The sequence below is a fragment of the Convolutriloba macropyga genome, chromosome 5 (genome assembly GCF_964194025.1).
Source record: "Convolutriloba macropyga chromosome 5, txConMacr16.3, whole genome shotgun sequence".
NCBI classification, from domain to species: Eukaryota; Metazoa; Xenacoelomorpha; order Acoela; family Convolutidae; genus Convolutriloba; species Convolutriloba macropyga.
In genome coordinates this window covers 69,433,662-69,458,650 of record NC_134472.1, presented here as the reverse complement: position 1 = coordinate 69,458,650, position 24,989 = coordinate 69,433,662, and the positions used below count along the sequence as shown (strand labels likewise).

Genomic DNA, 24,989 nt, shown 5'->3' with positions numbered 1-24,989 from the left:
GATGTACGTTTATAGCCTTTGCATTTTTTTAATGAGACAAACTGCTATTTCCGCAGTTCTTGCTTCTTATTCTAGGTCCTGCTTCTTATTCATAGACCAGCGAGTCAATGACTGAATACTACGAAGTAAGCAAAATTTTCCAGGGTATTTACAACAAATATTTAAACTTTGAATACACCTACCTTAGCAAATGATCTGTTTAGTTAATTGAGGTTATTTACTGGATCCCTTACAGTTTCGCCACTACACTACATGCTTTCATCAAATTCGACACTTTTTCCACTCAGACTGATGTTCTGCTTAAAGAATTTCCATACTTTTTTGCTGGTAGTTTTTTGAATTGTTGCGCACCCACCTTAATCTCTTACTAACTAAGTTTCTTAAAAGCGTAATTTCTTTGTACGTCTCACTATCAAGATTTCCTCCATTTGTTGAACAAAAAATGTTTTTGGACAATTATACACTTCAGTTCTTCTTTAAACCAGGACTTAGATATCTTAAAAATTTTATCACTTATTAATATTCAAGATTGGTGCGTGTTTTTCAGCAATTTTCTTGAACATATCGATAAATGAATCAGACATATCGTTGCCAGTCTCTCTTTGGTAGTTTTTTCACCATTCTGTAAGGGTTAAATCTAGAGCGCGAGAAAAGTAGAAAAATTCTTATCGTTGCCATCCTATCACTCTCAGATTTCAATTAGAGGTCTCATTCGAAGATAATAAGAGAGTGGTCTGAGTTAAAAAGGTTTGTTGTGACATTGTAGGCAATTATTTGATCTTTCAAAATAAAACAGTGATCATTTAGTGTAAGTGTTTTATCAGTACAACTGGTTTCATTCTCGAGGCTAACAATTTCTATTCCTAAAATGTCAAGTCTATTTTTCTCTAATGTTCAGGTAATTCAAGTTGTAATTTCCCAGTAAAATAACGTTGTCTGTTTTATTATATGCCCCTGAGAGTTCGGTACTTAATTGATCGAGATTTTTGATCAAGACCCCGGGCAATGGAACACGTTCAGAAATAATTTTTATTTCAGAGGGTCACCCAAAAGTGTTCGAAAAAATTCTGATCAACCGTTTCAATGTTTGATTTAATTCTGGCGTTAAAATTTTTAGAATAAAAACACCTGCTCTCCACCCTTCGAAGCCCCTGTTTTGTTTGGTCTACATTTCACAGAGAAATTGTGCAAAGCTCTTGAAAAATACTTTCTTTGTTAAAGTCAGTGCTCTGCCAGGTTTCAGTTTCAGCGACAAACCTCATAATGGTGCTGTTGGCAAAAAGTTTGAAAACTCTTCAAACTTGTTTTTCGAGTTGTCACAATAATTGGGAAAAGTAATGGCGAATTGTCTGATCCTCTGTTTTTTTAGGTTTGAAATACTCAACCAAACATTCTAGTTGAGGCCCTGGGTTCAATTCAATGCCACCTGACAGCATGAGACGTACAAGTGAATAAAACAATTACCTCTAAAAAGAAAATAGTTTTTATAGTTTTTAATTTATGTTTATTTTCATTGAAAATAAGGCGAAATGAACTCATAACACAGTGAAAGTTCTTCTAAAAAAAGTTCTTCTTTCTGTGAAGTTAGTTTGAGCAAGCCCTATTGATTTATCGCTATTTTTTTTACGTAATTTTTTAATGGGCTGCATCTGTTTCTGTTTATTCCTCGGTACTCAAGCCTACTTCAGAGCTACAATAGCTCTCTGTTAATTTAATTTCACCAAGCTCTGCTTTTGCTTTGTTACTAGAGATTTTTGATGATACCTTGTTTCCTGTTTTCTAGCTTTCCCTCTTTGACACTGGAAATTCTCCCCATCATCCCTTTTATGACAGTGTTCAATCAACCCCTCGGGATAAAACGAGTAACAGCAGGGTCCAGCCTCACCTGTCATTCCAGATCACTGCGTCGGAGGTTCACCGGTTACGCTTTAATAGAGAGGAATCAAGTTTTTAGTTGTTGTAACAAAAAACAAAAAAATTTATGGAATTTTATTAGTCCTGTTTGATGCATTTTTTGCATTACCAATTTTTTGTCTAACCGAAAAATTTATCTGAAATTTTTGTGTTGAGTATTGGGATGAGCTCGTGAAACCTGAAGGCATTAAATTACTGAGCAGTTCTTCAAGAACTGCACTTGTATAACCCAACTGCGATTTTTCGAAACCTACGAGGAGACCTAAATTTATGATGTGGAGGGCAAACTCTTGAAGGAGATAAAGAATTTTAGATTTCCTCCCAACATACTTTTTTCATCACCCTCTAACGCCACCCCAACAAGTTTACTGTTCAACCAATTTTTCTTGGTGCATTACAAAAACTTTCGAAATCCGAATTTTTTACTCACATTTTTTGAAAAGTTAATTTTGACTTGTGAATCAACTTGCAAACCCAATTTTTGCCCAAGACTCGCAAGACTTGTAAACCTTGCATTTAGATTTGCCCAGTACTGATTTAGACTTGGAGTTCGGTACGGGTATATAACTGATGTTGGATCTGATTTGAAAATTGTGCTGATTTAGGCAGCCAATCAAACTCAAGGACAACACGCCTGCAATTATCCATCCTGGTGCCATGATATTCATCATCAATCTCCTTCCAGAAATGTAATTCCCTGATTCGAGACAAAAGGAATGCGCAGAACATTCTCCATATTTTATGTCGTGCAAAAACTTTTCTTGTCATGCGAAAGAAATGCTCAACTACTTTTGCATTCGGGGTTGGTTCGAGTTCTGTGGTCCGATTTGTGCTGTGATGCTATTGGACGAGTATCATCCATCACACTCGCCGTGACCCACCCGTCGGTAGATAAGCTTTCAAACCACAGAATCGAAGTTCGAGATCTGAGAGTTTATTTAAGGCTTGGAAGTCAACACATTGTCTGTTTAAAGGAAGACGATGCGATTAATCAATATTTTCCTACTGGCGATCGATGGCGATTAGTGCTGACGTTAGGGTTGGTAGATCTCCACATGGCCATGCTTCAAGTCCGAGGAATGATTCGAGATCCCAAACTAGTGACGAGCTGCCCAACTCATCACAGGATTCCTAGCGCGTGCAGACTAAAATTGGGACCGTTCCTCTAAACACGTTTAAAACTTTGATGACGTTGACGAGCGAAAGAGAAACTGAAGCGCAGACTGAGCTACTGTCGGCCAAGAACGCAGAAGTAGAACCTACCTGCTTTTGTCAAATTCAACTACAAATTTGACAGCAAGTTTTTGATTCGCTCAATTGTGTTGCATATGCATTGATTGAGCTACGTTTTAATTGAGCTATGTTTGATGAGCAAATGCTTAAAGTTGTTCACTTTAGAGTTCTTGCCAAATTCTTTTTGGGGTAAAATGTTTCTACCTATTGAAGCATTTCTACCTAATAAAGTGGATCTCAAGTTATATTTATATATATATATATATATATATATATATATATATATATTTATATATATATATATATATATATATATATATATATATAATCTGTATATTAATATTGTCATACGGTATGGAAAATATCATCTTATATCCATAACCGTATTTAGTTCTAATTACCCATTTGAAGGACAAGTGCTTTTGTTGCCTAGTTTAAATTTAGTTCATCAAGTGTTCTTTTTAACTTCCTGTCTTGTCATCCTTTAGACAGGAAACTGTCTGTTCAGCTCATAAACAAAACGATACTTTCTTCCTGTCTTATGATTATGTTAAGAACAAAACTTTCGCTTCCTTTTTGATTCTAATTTGTAATCTAAATTATTCATTTTCCAGTTTGCAGTTCTGTAAACCAGTTTCAATTCAACTTTAGTAACTCGCTTCTCAATTGCACTCGTTCAAATAGAATTGCGCCATTCGCACCGCGATTAACTAATTCAATAGTTGGTAATTCTAATTGCAAAGAAATAAGTGCCATTTGCGGCGCGATTGCCTTGACTGAATAGTGAGATAAGCATTCGCGACTCGATTAGCTCAATCAGAAGTAATTGAGTACAACATGACGCCGTCAGCAGCTGAATCAAAGAAGACGCCTCTTCACGTCGATGTATTTTGAGAAAAGTCTACTGCCACTCCACCGCTGACGTGGGATAAATGGACTCAACAGTGGAAGCTCGCATTGCTAGCAAAAGAAGGAATTCAGCTCGAATATCTTTTGAAAGATCCACCATCAGCGGTAACATACCCACCCGAGCCAATTTACAAGGAACCAGTGGAGAACCAGACGCAAGCAACTGAAAGGGATAGAAAGATCAGTAACAAACAACTCAAGGTAAAAGGCAAAATCGTTGCAAAAAGATTGATGAAATTTGTATCTTGTGCGGAAATAAATCAGGGGGGATCTGTGAGCAAAAATCAAGTCGTTGTTATATTTAAGCAATGGCACGGAGGGACGACGTATTTGCAAAAGCAAACACCCTTATTTCCTAATAGAAAAACAACCATTTAAGGAGTTATGGCAAACAAAGGACGATTCCTTTACAAAAATGAAAAAAAAATGACGTACGACCGTTTTGTCTTCCACTCCTGCAAACAACAGAAAGGTGAATCTGTTGAAAGTGTCTACGGCCGCCTAACAGACCAAGCCAAAAATTGTAGTTTAGGAAGTGAAGAAACTGCACTTATTCGAGATGCTTTCATACTAAACATAATAGATCATGAAACCCAAAAGGAGTTATTAAAGGAACCTTCCAAGGCACTTGAAATAGAAACTCGATGGAGATGGGGGCATAAAATTTGCAAAAGATCAATCAGAATTTGATGCCAGCTTCAAACTCAGTAAATGTCGTCAACAATTACCAACCACGCAATCGCAATGCGACTGCACAACAAACTAGAAGGGATTCCACATGATATCCAACTGTACCCCAAAACTACCAATATAATAGTATCTGCACCAATTGCGGCCAACGGTGGAGTCATAATCAAAGACAGACTTGCCCCGCAAATGGGAAAAAGTTTAATAATTGCGGAATATTTGGCCATTTTGCAAGAAAATGTCGAAAGCCGAAACGATCACAGGGACAAGCATCTAAAGCTCCACAAACAAATGTCAACCACATTGACAAGACTCCTGAAAAAAGTTACGACGAAAAGTCTGTTAACTACATAACTATTTGCCAACAACTATACGAACAAGTCTATGATTCCCATTACGATAGCGACTCTGACAACTACGTAGCGGCAATCTCATGTGAATCAGCAAATCAACTTGAACCCCTGAACACTACAATTCGTACAATTCGGAGAGGTAAAAGCAACCGCCATGATTGACTCCGGGAGTGCAGTTAGTCTCATCACAAAAACATTAGCAAATCAAATACTTCGAACTACACAATCTGCAAAGTAAGAGGGAAAAGAGGGAAAAGTCTGGATCACTAAGAGGGAAAAGAGGGACCTTAAAAGATTCTCAAATGACCCGATCAAAGTCCTCGGACACCTGGAGACGACGGTTGCATATAATAATTGGATAGACAGAGAAGCCAATCTGACAGTGGTGGAAGACGGTCACAAAATCATCATTGGCAGAGACCTCTTCACAAGCCTTGGCCTTCCAGTTGTAAAACAACAACAACCAGATAATGGTAAATGTGTGAATAACATTAATAATTCCGCATGTAAAATTAAAGAGACAATCGCGGCACAATTTCCACATTTAGTTTCAAGAATTGGTCTTTCTAAGACACATTTAACGCAATCAAAATTTCATCAAAAGTTTACAGCAAAGCCTCATAAATGTCGGCTCGTTCCAATAAATCTACAACCTACAGTCACGGAGGAATTAGAACGCTTTCAGAATGAAGGTCATATCGAAAAACTATTTAGTTGCTCAGACGAACATTTCATATCTCGTGATCACAGTAAGAAGGACAAATCTATAAAACTCGCAATAGATTCTAAAGTACTAAATAAAGCCAGACACAAAAATAAATATCAAATGCCCAACATTGACATGCTAATTGACACATTATTGCAATATTTTACTAACACTCAAAACGGTCAACAAGCATATTTCACCACATTAGACTTAAAATATGCATACAGTCAACTAAAATTACACCATGATACTGCGAAACACTGTAACTTGTTTTATTATGCGTGGAGAGTCCACTGGCATCTATAGATTCAAAACTGGATTCTACGGCCTTACTGACATGCCGGCAGAATTTCAAAAAGCAATGGACTATACATTAATAGGTCTACAAAACACCTATTGTTTCTTAGATGACATAATAATTTTAAAACTGGAACTGAAACAGATCACTTGGCATACGTTACAAAATGCTTAAAAAAGCTAGACGAAGACAATTTAAGAATAAATCTTCAAAAATGTCATTTTGCTCAAACGGAAATTGAATGGTTTGGATATAAGCTTACCTAAACTGGCATATCACCATTAGAAAGTAAAACCGCAGCAATTTTAACAATACCACCATCAACAACACTAAAACGCCTACGATCCTTTCTCGGGTCAGTACAATATATTGGCAAATTCATACCAGACCTAGCACAATTATGTCATCCACTTAGACCACTTCTCAAAAAATCCACAAAGTTTATTTGGACAGAAGACCATACTAAACATTTTAATTTAATCAAAGAAAAAATTGCCAACAGTACAGAAAATAGTCATTAAAATCCAAAATTAGACGTTCGAGTTAAATTTGACGCTTCACGTTCGGGACTGGGAGCAGCACTTGAACAGAATACACCCCCAGGTTGGAAACCAATAACATTTGCGTCACAGAAGAACGTTACAGTGTTATCGAATTAGAACTATTGGGAATAGTTTGGTCGATTGACTATTTTAAATACTATGTATATGGAAAAAACTTCACTGTTTTAACAGACCGTCGAGCATCATTGTCCATATTAACAGAACACAGATCGAACAGATCTTACAATAGCCGACTCTCTAGATGGATAGACAGACTACTTCCATACAATTTCACAATTGAACACATACCGGGAGCAAAATTGGGCTTAGTGGACTACATATCTAGAAACACATTCGCAAGAGCTTAAAAAGTCTCTACATACGATGAACACTTTGTAGTAGCAACAATATCTTAAATTCGTATTTCGATGATACATCTCATTAAAAATGATCAGAACACACTACAAAAATTCAATAGTATATTAAAGTTACATTCATCTTCATCTCATTCAAAACAGTCAATCGCACCGCAAATGCATACCCCATTAAGAACTAATTCACAAATTATTATTAAACCAGTTGACCCACAATCACTAATTTGTAGAAAGAAACTACCATTCGTGCCGCAATTAACACTTTCAGATTCAATAGTTAATCCGCATTTAAACAAACAATTCGCATTACAAATGCCTCTTAAAATTAGAAGATCACAATTTGCACCAAATAACCACACAACAAATAATTCAAATTCCATTAACAAATTTGATGCAAAAGCAGTGCAAATGTCAGACAATAAAGAATGTGAACAATCTGAACAAATAAATCTAATAAAGCCCATTAATGGAAAAGACAAATTCCTAGGTACAAATACAACCTGCAAAACAATCGCTCGCTTTTTGCCCAAAATAGAATCACATTTCACTCCACTTTGAATAACTCTATCAAATCGCTCAACGCAAACAACTCTGTCAATTTACTCAACAAGATGCCAAAAACAAAAGCAACAAGATCAAAATCTACTCCAACGAAGGCACGAGTGAACTTTTCTGACACAACCCCATCAACACCCGCCACAAAAACGTCCTCTAATACCGAAACCCCACCAGGCAGTTTGATCGACGCGGCAGAATATATATGCTTCACAGAAATATTAAATAAGATATTTAGCAAAAAATTACTGGCCATTCTCACCGGAAAGGATGCAATTCTCAAAGAAGTGCGAGATTGTGTCATACGAGACGACCCTGACAGACTACGAGAGATAAACCCCTACATCTTCTCGTATTGGCGGGGCCTCAGTGTGAAGCACGGATGTGTCTGTCTAGACGAAAGAATAGCGATACCAAAAGCGATAAAGGATGCGGTGCTGGAGGATATACACTCAACTCACGCTGGGAGTTTCGCAATGCTTTCACTAGCACAGAATATTGGGTGGCCAAATATCCATCGGGATATACTGGCAAAAACCAGCGAGTGCAAAGCCTGCACGGAAATTGGTAAGAACTCAAAATCAGTGATCCCGCACTGCAAATGGGCACCTTTACCAAAATGCGTTGAACCAAATGACGAAATACAAATGGACTTTGGTGGGCCAATACTTAATGAAATGGGTATAGAACAGTATTCCATTACAAGTGTAGGTAGATATTCACAATATCCCACAGCAGAAAGAAATAACAGATTACGCTTCTGGTACAACTGTAAATAAATTCTTAAATAAAACATATATAACAACGGGGTCCCCAGAACCATTAGATTAGATCAAGCTCGATGTTTTACAGGAAAAAAGTTTGAAACATTTTGTACAGAAAATAATATTACACCTATATATGCACCAGCAAATGATCACAGAGCAATAGGTCTAGTAGAACGCCCTATTCAAACAATTAAACGCCAATTATCATGCATGAAAACACAACTGAAAAAAAATTTCATTTAGAACATTTCCTACATGCAATTATACAACGACTGAGAATTTCGAAACAAAAAACAATACAAATCACACATTTGAGGCACACTTCGGTAGAAAATGTAAGACACCAATTTCTAATATCACCACTAAATCTAACAACAAAAATTTAAATTACAATAAAATAATTAAACACTATTTAGATGAAGACACAATACCAGGCCGCTTGTATCTAACGGAGGAACAGTGGGAAGACACGGCCCTATGCTCAGATACGGAGATAGAAAAGGTCATCTGCGCCGCAAGTGCCCGCGCACAGAAAGAAGAGGACAAAATGAAAGACGGAGAACTGCGACTAATTTGGTCACAAGGGGTGAGCAGGCCAATTCCGTGTTCCGAAAGAAGCGTTCAAGTCAATCTAGCGAGGAAAATCTATGACAGCTTTACGAAGTGTTCGATCCTGGTAGCACTGTATGTAAAATCAGCCCAACCACGAGCGTTATTAAAGAGCCCAGCAGACAAGAAGTAAGGCTGCGAAACTCTGATATCGCAAAATTTGGTACAAAAGCGGAACGCGATAAGGATCTCGGCCAATACATAGAGCGTAGACCGAAGGAAATCTACGGAAAAACGGTCGAACAGAAAATAATAAAACATAGAAGAGACCTAGTTAGAATGAATCTCGGGGACAAAAAGATAAAGAGAAACAAGAAACAAGCGGACGATCTCAGTGTTGTATCATCGGGCAGATCCTGCATCTCTACGGCCAGTAATGTTGCGCGCTCACTGAAAATGAAAACCCAAAACGCAATCTAAAACACGAGGACGCATTCGCAAATAGACCTGATCTCACCCAGATTTTAAACTTCAGCCCACCTGTGCCAATTGCGCCCCCACCACATAAACCGAACGTAGCTGGACCATCTGTGGCACGAGTGGCTTCTCCTCAAATGCGAAAGCCTATCCTACGCAAAACGCAAAAACGACAACTAACAATAAGTGATACATCCGATTCGGATACTTCATCAGTAAGAAAAAGCAAAAGGACCCTTGAAAGACAAAAGAAGTCTACGACGTTGAAAGTGGAAAAAAACTCAGAAAACAGAAAGATATTCAACGGAAGTTCCCGAATCAAATAAAGTCATTGGGGGAGGTTTCGCCACGAAACCCTAATGAGAGATGGACAACGGATCCAAATCCAAATCTCCCAAAAGAAATGAAAGTTTTGAAGGCCGAAAACCAAGATCAATCAGATTCTGAATAAAACTCAAAAAAATCTCTGAACTTTATATTTTATCTATTATTTATTACTTTAATACTTATATAACCGGTGAATATTTATTAATTTTCTCATTTGCTGTACTAATTTTTCTCCCAAAAGGGGGAAATATCATACGGTGTGGATAATATCATCATATATCCATAACCGTATTTAGTTCTAATTACCCATTTGAAGGACAAGTGCTTTTGTTGCCTAGTTTAAATTAAGTTCATCAAGTGTTTTTTAAACTTCTTGTCTGTTCATCCTTCAGACAGGAAACTGTCTGTTCAGCTCATAAACAAATCGATACGTTCTTCCTGTCTTATGGTTATGTTGCGAACAAAACTTTCATTTCCTTTTTGATTCTAATTTGTAATCCAAATTATTCATTCTTGAATTTGCAGCTTTGTAAACCAGTTTCAATTCAACTTTAGTAACTTGCTTCTCAAATGCTCTCGTTCAAATAGAATTCCGCCATTCGCACCGCGATTAACCAATTCAACAGTTGGAAATTCTAATTGCATAGAAATAAGTGCCATTCGCGGCGCAATTGCCTTGACTGAATTGTGAGATAAGCATTCGCGACTCGATTAGCTCAATCAGAAGTAATTGAGTACAACAAATATCAGAAAAGGAATAAGGGCAAAGAGGTGAATGTAATCAAATTTGCAATAGTCGAAGAAATCGAATTGTAAAATATTTCAGTAAATATATGTTTATAGAACTGCAGCTTATCAGCTGATAGTTTTTTATTTGCGTTTTTCGGAGACGAAGGAAGGAAATTCCACCTATATAGGCGGTTCTTCAAGTTTTGATGCTAAAGGAAGCAAAACAATGAAAAATTTTGGTTATGTAAAGTGTAATTAGTGAACTTCTATTGTAATCCAATAAACAACGTACCCGTCATGCTTTGGTTTTGTTTTAGCGTAAAAAACACGTGACGGAAGGCTGCGTTTAGTCAAAAAATTCTTGACACAACGTTATAAAAATCAAAATGTGCACATTGATTATTTTGATCTATTTTGAACTAACATTTCGAAATGAACAAAATCAGTAATTTTCCAAAATTATGACGGCAATCTGTTCTTTTTATACTTATCCGAAATATAGACAAAATTTGTTTATATCATTGCAGTTTCTCAGCGATATATGTTTTTCAAAAGCGTTTTCGATAGAATTCATTTCTACCTATTAAAGTTGCTCTCAATTTTTTTAAGCTACAGAAGCAAACAAGTTTTATGTTTTCCATTCTGCTCACAAAGTTGGCAGACATGCAGATTTTGAAAGAGTCGAATTTCTGAGCTTTTATTATGATCAAATAAAAACGTACAAACCTTGTCAGATTTTGAATTTGTTCTAACGTAAAAAGAACACAGCTGAATTTTTAATATATGGTAAAGACCAGATCAAAATTTTCAAATTATTTCAAATGACCAACTCAATGACTAAGATTTGAGAATTTGTGTCTGCTCCAAGTTTATGCAAAGAATGTTATAAGTATTAAGCAACATTCTCTCAAAATCAAGAAAATTTATTAATTTTTTACATGAAAATCACTACACTGAGAGGAGATCAACAAAAGAGAAATATTTGACTTAAAAGCCCAAAACTTTGAAAAAAAATTGTAGGACATTGATTCATCACTTTGAAGAACTCATCATGAGAAGAAAAGATTTGAAAAAATGTCGAAAAGTTTTAGCAATTGCACAGCAATTAGAAAATGTGTTTCAGTGTTTTATCTCAGAAATTTTACATTGATTTTGATTTATTTTTACACTTCTACGTCAAAGTTGAAGAGAAAATCAACAGGAAATTGGGTTCTATAAAATGACTGAAGGGAAATGAAAGTTCAATTATAGTTATCTCTTAACTTGAACGTGAACTCAGAGTGATTTTGAAGAATTTTCTCACTAAAATTGGCATCTCGTCAACAGAAATTGTATATTAAAAGAGGCGTATTTTTAACTGAATACAAAGAAGTAATTGTTCGAATACATTTTGACCTTTTTCCAACGTATTTGGAAAACTATTTTTCCAGCTCAAATCAGATATCTTCAGTTCTCTCCAACCGTGTCCGCAAAAAATTGTATTTCTTTTCCAGCGATGGATGAGTTATCTAATTTGATTGAAAAAAAGTTTAAACTCAGTACAGAAACAAAATTCGTTTGCAGCATTAAAATTTGGATACAATCAGAAATTGAATAAAATTGCATATTTATTACCAAAACACAACCGATGAAGATCTATAGAAATACATGTAGCAATTGGATATACATCAGAAAAAAGATGAGTAAGGGCATGATGACAAAATTTTCATGCTTTCTTGAACCAATAATTAATGATGTATCATAAATGTAAAATATTACTCAATTCTTGAAAATTTAGCTAAGATATTAAAATATTCCTCGAAAATTTCTAATGTTACGTTGAAATTTGATTGCTCCCTTCTGCAGATGTGAGTAAGAAACTTAAAAATAAATGTAAATATTTTAATTTTTTTCATCAAGTTCAACTGATGCTAAATAGATATCTTACATTGATTTGGAATTCAGTTTTGCTACTAGAGAGAACAATAAAAGAAACAAAAAGCCGAAGTAATTGTTTTTTGAATGCTTTAATCGTTTACATGTAATTTTTAGTTGATTTGAGGTATAGTAGACTAAAGTGGCATTTAGAATCAATACTGGTGCAGAGTCGGTTTTAGATGTCTTGAAAGAGCGTATTTGGAAAACAACTTCTTCAACTGATGACTTCATCTTTTTTCTTTTTCAAACATTTTATAAAAAATTTTATCTTGAAATATCATTTTTTTTCTGATTCCACTAATTTTTTTGAATAAATAAACGAGAGAATATATTTTTAATAAACTTGTCAACTTTCAACTGCCCTAATTACAGGCGTCCGAAAGATAACTGATAAATGCTGATGCATTTTGACTTACTTTAACTCAAGTCAACTTCTAATTTTTCTGGCTTAGTTGAAAATTTAAATAAGAATTGTTTAAAATTTGGCGGCAGTCGCCGGATGTTTATCAAAAAATATACGCTTTCGCTGAGTTAGTTTCAGCAAAAAGAGTATAATTTTGATTGGATTTTAGATATAAAACATGTAGTACTATAGTCCAGTTGAAACTTCTTCACGATTGAAAGAACTTCACGATTTTGAAGTCAAATTTGATTATTTTTTGTTCGGACTTCTCTATCATCACTTAACGAACTTGAGTATAACTAGACGCTTCAAATTTCAGCCCTAGTGTTACGTAACCGAAGCTCTCAATCATTTTTCAAAAAATACTTGTAAACTTTTCTCGCATCTATTTTGTTAACCCCGACACTGACCCAACCCCCACCCCATTTTTTGTGCAGATAACTTTTACCACTCCCCTGTAGCGCGTGTATTTTTTTACTTTGTAACGTGCTATATAACAGCATATAACTTGTAAGTGGGGGGGGGGGTGTAAAAAGCAGGGTTATTAAGCTCAACTACCAATGACTTGATATTCCTTAACAAAGAGGACATTAAACTTAGCTAAATTAAGCTCAAGCTATCATACTTAACTACTAAACCATACTTTACTATTCTCGCAAATATTCTGCTAAAAAACTTCCTCAGGAGCAAAAAAGCAAATAACCTGAAAATTAAGCGCAAGCGAAGATTATGCCCCAATCACAAACATAAGTAGGTTTGTCTCTCGGTTTTCAGCTCAAGTAAACGCAAAAATGAATAAGCCTTGTTCCAGCCATAATTTTCTCTCCTAATAAAAGTCCATAAGGCTCTACCACCTACTAGAACTGATGGAAAATTAAAGTTGCTGCCATCTGCCTTGGTTCACAAAATAGCAATCATTTTCTGCTTTGATCAAAGTCGGCTTATTTTAACAACAATCACCCTTCAAAGACGCGACTTTTCTTGTTCATAACATGCTGGTATATCTGATAGTCTTCTCAAAAGCATAGTTTGAATTTCTAAGAGCGCCTAAATGCCAAAATAATATCTTCAATCAAAATTTGAACAAACGCTGCAAAAAAATCTCATTATCACAGTATGAAGTAAAGTTATTACAATTTTAATGGTTAATTAAGTATTACTCGACTGAACATACAAATACGTATAATAACTACATGTGTTTAATGTTATAAAGATATCACTATCCGCAGTTATTAACAATCTCCAACTGTTTATTAATTTTGAACTCTGTTAGTAAAGAAAAGCGCACCTGGTTTATGTTATAACCAGCTGGTTTAAACGTTTGTATTATTAATAATTAAATTTATTACCATGTTAATTGCTTTCAACTGTGAAGAACTTTAACGAAACGACACTTTATGAGTCGTAAAACCAAGAGTTTGCTTAAAAAAGGTTAACTTTACAAGAACTTCTGATTTACTGTGTAAACAAATATAAACAAATTTAACTTGTTTCTCACAAATTTACTGATTTTTGAGAATGACACTAAGTGTCAACACTTAACAAGTTAACAATAGCTATAACTTGTCAAAATATAAATTATAACAGGCTGGTTATAACTGAAGTTATTACAAATATGGTTAACGAAGAAACTGGAGGGCCTTTTATCGTCAGGAGAGCAAAAAGCGCTCATTCAGAAAGATGTGATAAAAGTTTGTCAAAGCTCTCAAATAAACACAATTTACGAGCAACCAAAACTCACAGAGAATTTTACGCAACAAGAGCTCAGAAAAATCCAGATGTCAAATTTGCCAGACCTCAATCTGTTCTACCTATGGAGCGATCCATGTTCTACTACAGTGAAAATCCAACCGGATTTATAAAACCTCAGAAAGTAACGCCGCATCCGAAAGACAAACAGGCGTCCTTGTTGACAAACAGATCGTCAAACAGTTTGATTTCTTCTTGCAAACCTTTCAAAAGATCATCGCTTTTACCCTTTTCAAAAATAACAGTTCTAAAACTAAACGCCCCGAGTTTAAATAGAAGTAATAACAAAACTCAAGCGGTTAAAGAAACTTTAGTTCTCGAATCTCCGACGGTAACTTTTGGCCGACCAGTTTCAAAAGCGAGCTCAAAACTGCCAATTTTCTGCCAATCGCAACAAAGTAACAGCAGACCTCAATCGTCATTTGCAAAGTATTATAACGTCAGCAGTCCAGTGCCTATGAGTGTCTCACAGTACAGAAACTACCTGTTAAATTTACACGAAAGGGGAATTGGCCGAAATTCGGACTCCTCGGCAATGTTAAATTGGGTTAATTTGGAAAGGAATGAGGACCCTGGAACGGGTTATGGGGCTGAAGACGAAGGCGAGAAACGCGTGAACAAAGTTGGGTTTAAAACATCAAGAAATGGTTACTCTGACGGAGTTAGTAATTTGATCAAGAATTTTTACTGTTTTTCTTTCAGAGAATTATTTCAGGCACATTTTTAGAGAACAAAGTATTTTAATATGACACAAATACATTAATTTAACGATGAGAATTAGAAACAAAATTGGAAAGAATTGAAAGACGAATATTTTTGCCTCAAACCCTGTTAAAGGTATCATCGTCTTAAACATGGATTAGTAACTTCCAATTGTAAGTTTCATGAGAAAGCCCTTTAGACAATTGGAATGTAAAATAAAAAAGGTTTTTATCACAGAACATTCAACAGACACACAACATTCAAGAGTTATGACTCCCAATTTGCGATACAAATTGGGGGGAGGGGGGGGGGGGTGAGGGGAGACTATATGCGTAACTGGACTTTTCGAAAGGTGCAAATTTTGTACATTTTCTGGATGATACTAATCATGCTCTTCATTAACCCTACTTACATCAAACCCTATTGTTGGCTGCTGAACTATTTGCTATTCTCCAGTTTTTACTCTTTTGTGGAAATTTTGGCGTTTGTGTTACAAAAAAGGGGATTGGCAACAGCTGTGTTTCGCACATGGTGTCTTCCAACCTACTAAATTTTCATTTTTTTTTAATGCGGTTTGAGGGAAAAGGTGAAAATGATAATGAGTCAATTTGAAATCCAATTGCGGATAAGAAACAAATTAAAATCTCTCGATCCAAAATTAGTGTTGACAAAATGTTTAAATCAATTCCTGTAAAAAATATCATTGTCAAGAATAATGAATTAGTAACTTCGAGTTGTAAATGTTACCAGGAAATCATTTGAAGAATTGGAATTCCAAAAAAATATGTCAGATCGTTCAAGCAGAACTTACCTTTTAAAGGATCAATGAAACGCTATCAGCAGTTTGAACTTATTGTTCTACCTACTCCTAGAGTTGCAGAGCTAAAGGGCAAGTGTAATAATTTAGCGGTGTTCTTAGTTCTGTTCCTGCTTTGTTATTAGACACTTCCTCTGATTTATTGAAGTGAAAGGCGAGACCGATGCAAGAAGACAAAGTATCAAAAAACATTCGGAAAAAACATTGCGAAAAAGAAATGTATTGATTTTTAAAAAAAGGGGCTTCAAAGTCAATAAAAACTGTTCCAAATTAGATGATTACATTTTTATCGCTTATACTATATGGTTTCTGTAAGCATTTGGACTGAAATATAGGTTTTCCAAATTTCGATTTTGCACTATTACTTTATTGCCCCTATCTAAATCAACACCTTTTGTTGCCTTGTAAACCCTCCAATATTTGTTCTTTAGTGGGAGTTTTGGCAATTTCTTTTACAAACGAGGGGATTGACACCAGCTGTGTTACGAACAGAGAATGTTCCAATCTCCTAAATTTTCATTTTTTTTCAATGCGGTTTGAGGGAAGAGGTGATAATGACAACGAGCAACAATTTGAAATCCAACTACAGATAATAAAAAGTTATAATCTCTCAATCCACAGGTTGCGATAAACATGGAAGAAAATTTTCGCCTCAAACCCTGTTAAAGGCATCATCTTCATAAACATGGATTAGTAACTTCCAATTCTAAGTCTCATGAGAAAGCCCTTTAGACAATTGTAATGCAAAATAAAAAAAGTTTTTATCACAGAACGTTCAAGCAGAGCTTATTTTTAAAGGACTAAGGAAACGCTCACAGCAGCTTCTCAGTTCTAAGTTGCTCTTCTATATATATATATATATATATATATATATATATATATATATATATATATATATATATATTTTATTTGTGCAGACTTGTAGGGCAATTGTATGTTATCTGCTCAAGGTTTTGTTCCTGTTTCGTGTTCTGACACATCCTATGATTTGATGAAGTCAAAGACAAGACCAATGCAAGACAAGGTATCAAAAAACATTGTGACATAGGGCCGCAAACAAATGTAATGTTTCAAAAATTATTAAGGTCAAAATCAATGAAAACTGTCTGAAAACTCATATTTACACTTTTCTTGCTTACACTTTTCATTTTCCGTAAGCCATTTAGAAAAATTAGGCAAAAATAGGAGTATCGCCAAACAGGTACACATCTGCTACAGCACTGCAGGTGTAGGGCAAACATTCAACAATTTTTAAAACTCATGCAGAAAACTAATGTACGTAGTCATAATGATATTGAAAGCAGCTAACAGCATTTCAGACTATTCATCCTAATTAACTGTGTCGCAATAGAAAACCCATGGGACCAGTCATTAATAAGATTAGGTGATTAAACATAGTACATAAAGAACAAAAAAACAGAGCAAAATTCAAAGTTTTGCCAGTTTCTGTTAAAACAAAGAGTATCAGAGGCATAAAAAAACTATTGCTTCTTATTAAAAAACAAGTGAGAATGGGCAACACTCAAAAACATGTATCATGTGTGGTAGCATACAAGAATTAGTGAAAAAAGTTAAAAAACAGAAATTAAATTGTGAGGTGTGAACAAGCGACAAAATCGTTTAATTGCACTTCGTTATTTCCAACCTAAAATAAAAAAGATGTACAAGCTGAAATGGTTCTAGTTTACTATTTTTGTGCAATTTTGGCGTAATCAAAAGGATCGAACACTACCATTTGACTTTGATCGCCCCTATCTGTTTTCAAAACTGTGTGAAAAAAAATTCAAAAAGACAGCGCCCTAATGCAATCCAAATTTCTGAGTTGCTAGAAATGAGCAGAAGGCAACCAGTATCTACAAAGAGCTGTTGTTTTTGCTGCAAAAAATGAATGGCAGAGTACGCGTTAGTGTAAAGGTTAATAATTAAAGCCAGAAACATTAAAAATTCTAAAATCTCTACAAATTTTTGCTTTTTCTCGAGATAAAAAACTTATCTCCTCAAGAACCATTTCAGTTTCTATGAGGTTTTCAATGACACTTTTTGGAGCCCTTTACAATATATATATATATATATATATATATATATATATATATATATATATATAGTTGTCAAGATTGTCTTAACAAAAAGCCAGGGTAACATTAAGCTCCTATCCCTCACACAGATTTTTAGATTCGAACAAAAATTACGAGCTTAAAAATAAATTTTAAACTAATTTGATATTTCAAATTAGTGGTATCCTGCAATTTTAAGCACAGAATTGTTTGATTTTGTAAATGAGAGATGAATGACATTTTTTTTTTTCATTATTAAATGCGCGGAAAATTTTTTGGGCATATTGATTTCATATTTTTCCACATGCTCTAGCCGAACAAATTTGATAAATTTTTGGAATCACTTATCAAACAAACAAGAAATATAATCAGACTTCTTTTATCCAGCGGAATGGTTTTCAATTGATATTGTCTTTTTTTTGTTTATTTTATATAAATTTTAGCATCATATTTAGGGTTTTTTATTTTTTTTTCAGAACTGTTTGCATGTTTTGTTGCTAACAATTTTTGACCACAGCAATTCTTATTGCTCTGAAGTTTTTTTTTCGTTTTTTGGCTCCACATTTGAATTAAATGTTTTTCTGATATGCGTGAGTTTTCTCTGATGGTTTGAAACGATGTTTTGTATTCGTTTTAACTCCCTCTAATATACAGTTCACATCAGTTTATTTTTAGTTCGTTTGTCATTCTCAATTTTTTGATGATGTAGTAAAATGGAAAACAAACGCTCTGACACAAAAAACGACGTCCTCGCACTAAAATTCTTCAAATTAATTTAGCTGCTGTTTAATGTGTGCTAAATCATAAATCAAACAAAAAATAAGGTGAACTTCAAATATAGCCAGGATCTTCTCAAAGCTTGCAAAGATTTGAGAACAAAATTCAAAGCTACAAAGCTTCAGGAAAAAAATGAGCATTTTTTGCTTATGAATTAAACAATTACCAAGCATCAATATGCTAATTATTAACTCGAAGCTAGGCTTTTCTCTAAGTTTTAAGAAACAATAGATAAAAACATTTCCAATTAAAATGTCGAACGAATCGATGAAAAGTTTTTTAATATTTTTTTTCGTTCTGGTGTATGAGTGTTTTTCCGTCTGCTTCCTATACATGCTTATTGGGGCATTCATTTTTTTCGAAGTGAATAATAAATCTGAAAATTTTTTTATTTTCTGTGCATTGTTTATATTATTGTTGCCATCATTTTTTTTCTTATAGTTTATATTGTACTTTTTTCGGGATAGATTATTTTCAAAACAAAATTTGTACGTCACAAGAACAAGCATCATTTGAAAGACAAAACTCAAACCGTTACAATTTCGCTTATGCAGAAAATTGGACTGTGATAAACTCATTAGCTTTTACTTTGACAATATTAGGTATGATGACTAAAGAAATTTGAATATATTTGGACCCGCTCCCCGTTGAGTTGAATAGTGCCACCATCTATATGACAAATCTGATTTATATGTACAATTTCGTGTAACAAAAAAAACAAAAGAAAACATATTTTCAGTAATGATGAACCTCAATTTTTAGTTTGAATCCTTGAAACGGTTCGTTCCAAATATCTTTTTTTTGTAATTCTGAATTTTTCAAATTTTTTTCTTTTTTTGTTGATCAGTAGTTTCGTTGAAAGAGCAGATTTTTTTGCGGTCAAATTATATAGGAAAAAAAGTACGTTTTCTATTGATCTCTAAATTTGAAGAGATTAGTACTCTGTGATTTTCGCAAATCTTTCAAAAAACTAGAATTTTTGGAATGCTGGAATTTACAATAACGATTTTAATGAATTTCCTCCAGTTGCTTTCCTTGTTTCGAGTCTTAATCTAGTTTGCTTGTTTCTTCGAATTAATTTTTTCAGCTTGTACTGAAAGTTATCTAGGTCCTAAAATCATTAATACCTCCTCTAACCTTCAAACTGTTTGGCATTGAAATCTTGTGTATGATAATGGTCAGAGCCTTTTATGCGCGCAAACATTACCGAAGTTCAACTTTTAAAAAGCAACCGTTCGAAGTATTCTTATGATGCGCATAGGTACCTATAGTTAGAATTTGTGTATAAATTTACAGGATCGATGAGTAATTAATTTTCAATGTTGTCGATTCCTCTTCAGCATTGCAATTTTTTTTAATTTGAGAGAGAAAATGCTCAAACTAAATGTGTTTTTTTATTTATGATAAGATTTTACCATTTTATCAATAATCAACAATCAAACAGTAGATGAATATTAATATTTCTCCAAGGTTTTTTCTGCGTTTTAATGGATTTTTTTCTATTCAGCAAATGAGATTTTTGTTTTAGCCTTTCGTTGAAGCTGAGCAAAAAAGAGCAAGAAAGCTGAGCTGATTTGGTTTGATATTTAAGTGATGAGATTTTTAAATTTTCTTTTGCAATTATTTTAATTTTTTTGTAAAGAACCGCTCAAGATTACACGGTTATTTTTTGCTAGTGTAATAATTTTCAATAAAAACAACCGTGGGTCGTTGTATGGAAAATTTTTGAGAACAATTTTGTTTATTGTTGGGAATAAATGTGATAAAGTTCTACATTATTTTATTTCATTTTGTCGACCTCTCCAACCTGGGCAATGCTTAACTGTGTTTTTCCTGAAAAGATAATATTTCATCTTTTGTTTAGAGCAACTTGGAATCCTTGAGTCCGAACAAGACAAAAAGAAGTTTCAAACTGACCACAAATAACGGAACAAATGTGAGTTACAGGGACACAATGAAAGCTGTGAAGAAATGCAATAACTGGATTGATCAGAATATAGAGTACCTTACCCCCACTGCCACCCCTCGACCTCAGAGTTCGAACCTCCTCACCCCACCATCAGTGCTAATTGCCCAACAGAGGTCAAGGGGTCATCTGCAGCAACCACACTCAACTAGACTTAGCAGACCGCCTATAAACATACCAGTTGCTAATTGAAAACTAATTTTAGATTGATTATAAATTGCATTTAGTTTTTGCCGTTATAGCCCAAAAATTAATACTACACTCCACACATTCAACGTTTGAGCTTGTTTTGAATTGATCGTGAAGTTGAAGAAAAAATTCTTAGACTACTCAAACGGTCAAACAACTCTTATTTCTGACATTTTTTTCTGCCTGGTGGGGGGGGGGGGGCTGCAATGAAATTATCAAGTCGAATTTTCCTTAATTCTGAGTTGATGTTGACCACAACTCTCCTGTCGTTGATGATTTTAGTGTTATCGGGTTTCTGTTAAGATAGTCTATCCAGCGAAACCGGTACTTCGGGAATTGTAACAGAGGAGACGAAAATAAGATTTGAATTAGATCTGATCTATTAATAACTTTTTCCTGAAAGTATACCATTGTGAAAGGGCTATATTGGCAAAAAAAAAACAAATTTCTTCCGTTAAAACTCAAATAAAAGAATTAAATTGCCTCAACGCAAATTGCTATATCTTCTTATGAAAACTCCAAAAAATAACAATAAAGCGTTTAGATCTCATTTTTTCTTATGGTAATGTGGTGCTGTGTCTCAATTCTAATAACATTTGTTCGTCAGATAAAAAAGCTGTACAGCAAAAAGAAAATTTTTTCTTCAAATCTGGCATGGTTTGATCATGTTAATGCTATCCAGTTTCCGAACGACTTTTCGTTGCCCGGGGCGACATTTTATTACAGAAGAGAAACCATAAATCAGATTTGAGTCGGATTGTTCAGTTTTCATGTCGGAAAAATTCTGAAAATGAAATAAAAAAAAACATCGCGCTTCAAGTAGAATGGTGAAACAAACTGCGAATCATATTTTGATCAAAATAAAGAGAAGTTTTAAAATTTACATCATACAGCATTTGAACACCATCCGAATACAAAATTCAACTGTTTTTTTTTGGAGAATCGTTGTTGAGAAAAAATTTCAAAAAAAGAAAACGCTTGGATTGTTTTAGCCACTGTCTTATTTTAGTAATTAATAGTAAATTTGCCTTTGTTGAACTTCTACGGAGACTGTGAAAAAACTGCAAAAAATTCGATTCTCCAAAAAAATCCTTCGATCCAAGCGCGTCCACGCGCGCATAATCATCACCACCCGTACCTATATTATAGTGTATTTAATCACTGAATCATTCAAAATCCATTCTTTTCAACTGTCTGACATTTTTATTATCATGCTAGCATTTATAATTCGCGGACTGTGTTTTAGGATGATTCAGTCTGGCATGTTTTTGTTCTGTGTGAAAGGTATTTTTGTCCAAGATAAATAGTGGCTAAATATTTTTGGAGCATTAATAAAAAGCGAAGGGTTTATATCGGAGCATAAAATGTGACTGATTTTCATCGGAGCGTGATCAAGGGTTGGTTGGTTATTATATATGAACATAAATATTGCTTAAACCATTACTCGAATAATAATGACTCGATCTGATCACTTGAATCTCTCTGCCCTATTTCAAAACAAATGCCAAATTTGCAAACATTTGCAAATTTTTGGTCAATAATGCCAAATTTGTAAAAATTTGCAAATTATCTCTTTACAAGGTCAATTTTGCAAAATTTCGCAAATTAATGTTAAGTTTGCAAAAATTTGCAAACGATGGGCCGAGTTCGTTCCGGTCGAGCTCTGCATAATTTATCAATGTGGGTTATTTTCCTAACCATTTCTCAGAGATTGCTTAATTTAATTGAAAAATGTTCGAAGTAAACCTGGTAAACGATTTGTGTGGTAAAATCACCCTACAAGGCCAACTACGAACTATAAGAGACACAAATATTCAGACCTGTTTGCAAATATTTGTAACATTAATGCATTATTTTACAAAATTTGCAAATTTCATTATAAATAATTGTAAATTTGACATTAAATTAACACTAGGGTAGTTCCAGTGTTTTAGCTGATACGGAACCAGTCCTCTCCACAACGTCCTCAGACCTCCGTGACACTGAGAACTGAGAATGGACTGAAGCGTCCGATGGTAACAGTCAATTGAGAATAAAGCCACACTTTCGTGAATGAAGTTGAATTAACGTCTCGTACATGAAACAGCAAACAATAAAAATGATCACGTGTTCAAATCTGCATGTGAAAATATCAAAATCGTCATTAGACTGATAACATAACAAAGATATAAATATTTGTGAGTCCTTTCAAGTCAGTCTCTTAAGTTGTACTTACGTGCTCGATACCGAAGGATGAAGAGACACTTTGAAGAAAACTTCTTTCATGTCATTTTGAAACCAAGATCACAATATGAGCAGACGCTTGATACCAAGTGAACATAGGATAACTTATACAGTTAAAAAAAGAAAACATTCAATTCCAAAATGTTCTACACCATAAAAGTGTTAACAAAATGGCATCGCCCAAAATTTCAAATTTTTTTTTCGAAATTTTCAAATTTTATTATGATTGGATATCAACATCATGGGAATCAAAACCAAGAATGCACAGCAAATTTTCAGAAAAAAAGTATCTATGGGACTTATCCTGCACGTCATGAGTGGCAAGATACTCTTAAGATACACTGATACAGTACTGGGCCGTCGATATACAATTGGAATACAATGTTTCAGCACTGATTTACTATGGCACTAGGGTCCGGGAATGTACAAATCCTAAAATACATAAAACAATAAAAATATATTTTACAACTTTTACAATATTTAAAAAAGCTGGATGCTTAGCTCTTCAACAGCAGAGAATTTAGCGTCATCATAAACAGCAAAAACATCTACACAAAAAGGAAGACGTAAAAATCCAACAGCAACAAAGACAACGACAGCAAATTCAGCGGAAACAAACAACTATAAAACATAAGATATAGCAAAAAGTTTGATAATTAAGAAAAGGGCCATTAAAAAACTTAAAAAAAATGTCTTAAAGTAGATTTTTGAAATCTGATAAAACCGGGTAGCGCAGGCAAGCAACCTGCTTTTCAGGCAATTTATACATAATTGATGACTAGTGGCGGTCTAGAAAGGTTTAAAACTTTGAACAAAAAAGTACTGATAATTGTTTTTGATGTCTCTTTTTTGGAAATTTTTTTTACATCAGCGGAAGTAAATATACGGACGTTTTCTGCTACTGTTATACCGCTAAAGTGTCGCCTAAACATCTTGTTTTTTTTTCAAATGTTTACTAGAAGATTTACGAGGGAAAGTTTTCCTATTTTCATTATTCGGGTTTAGTTTTGCTGCAATTTTGTTATCTTGATGTGTTATAACAACTTCCCAGTAAGCATCCTCAGTTCTATTTGTGTTGTACGGTAAATAAATTGATCTCAGCATCGATCTCTAACCTGTTCGTCCTCAATTTTCTCGATTTAGAACAAAATGATTTTTCTGTGTTTGCAAATTTGATTTCTGTGTTTGATTACGATTTTTCTGTGTTTGATTATGATTTTTCTGTGTTTGATTAAAATTTTTCTGTGTTTGATTATGATTTTTAAAGTTTTTGTTTGTGATCTTGTTTTCTAACTTGTGTTCTAGTTAGTGTCTTTCATTTTTTAAAAAAAGTTTTGCAGCTATATTCCTCAGTGGTGATTGCCCAACTAACCCACACGATGTAGTTTACAAATTATGGGTGGTATTGTTGCATCAAAAAATTGTCTAGTTTCCAACGTTTGCTGTTTAAGTTGCTCACGGGAGCAGGTTTGTAGCAGAGGCACAAATGATGACTACAGAGAGTAACTCACTTAGCTTTTCCAGAACAAGAACCAATCTCTGAGATTAGCGCAATACGCTTTGAAAACCACATTCGCTGAAACCAGTGACAAAGCGAGCAATGTAGACAAAATGCAAAAAAATCGAAACGAAATTCGCGAAAAACTTGATGCGAGTTTTTGTGACAATAGCAAGGCGTAAATTAGCGACTAATCCCACCAAATTAAGGTATTAGATTATAGTCTCGGCGACGAAGTCAAAGATCAGAATTTTAAAATGTTACCATTTAATGC

At 34.4% G+C, this 24,989-nt stretch overlaps 1 protein-coding gene across 1 annotated transcript; it reads left to right on the top strand.

The window, feature by feature from the left end:
- The first annotated feature begins 14,038 nt into the window (after positions 1-14,038).
- On the top strand, positions 14,039-21,059 carry LOC142340204 (uncharacterized). Its single transcript, XM_075390719.1, has 2 exons — positions 14,039-15,150; positions 20,704-21,059. The coding sequence occupies exons 1-2, from the start codon at positions 14,356-14,358 to the stop codon at positions 20,995-20,997; spliced, it is 1,089 nt and encodes a 362-aa protein (XP_075246834.1). The 5' UTR covers positions 14,039-14,355; the 3' UTR covers positions 20,998-21,059.
- Positions 21,060-24,989: the final 3,930 nt, after the last annotated feature.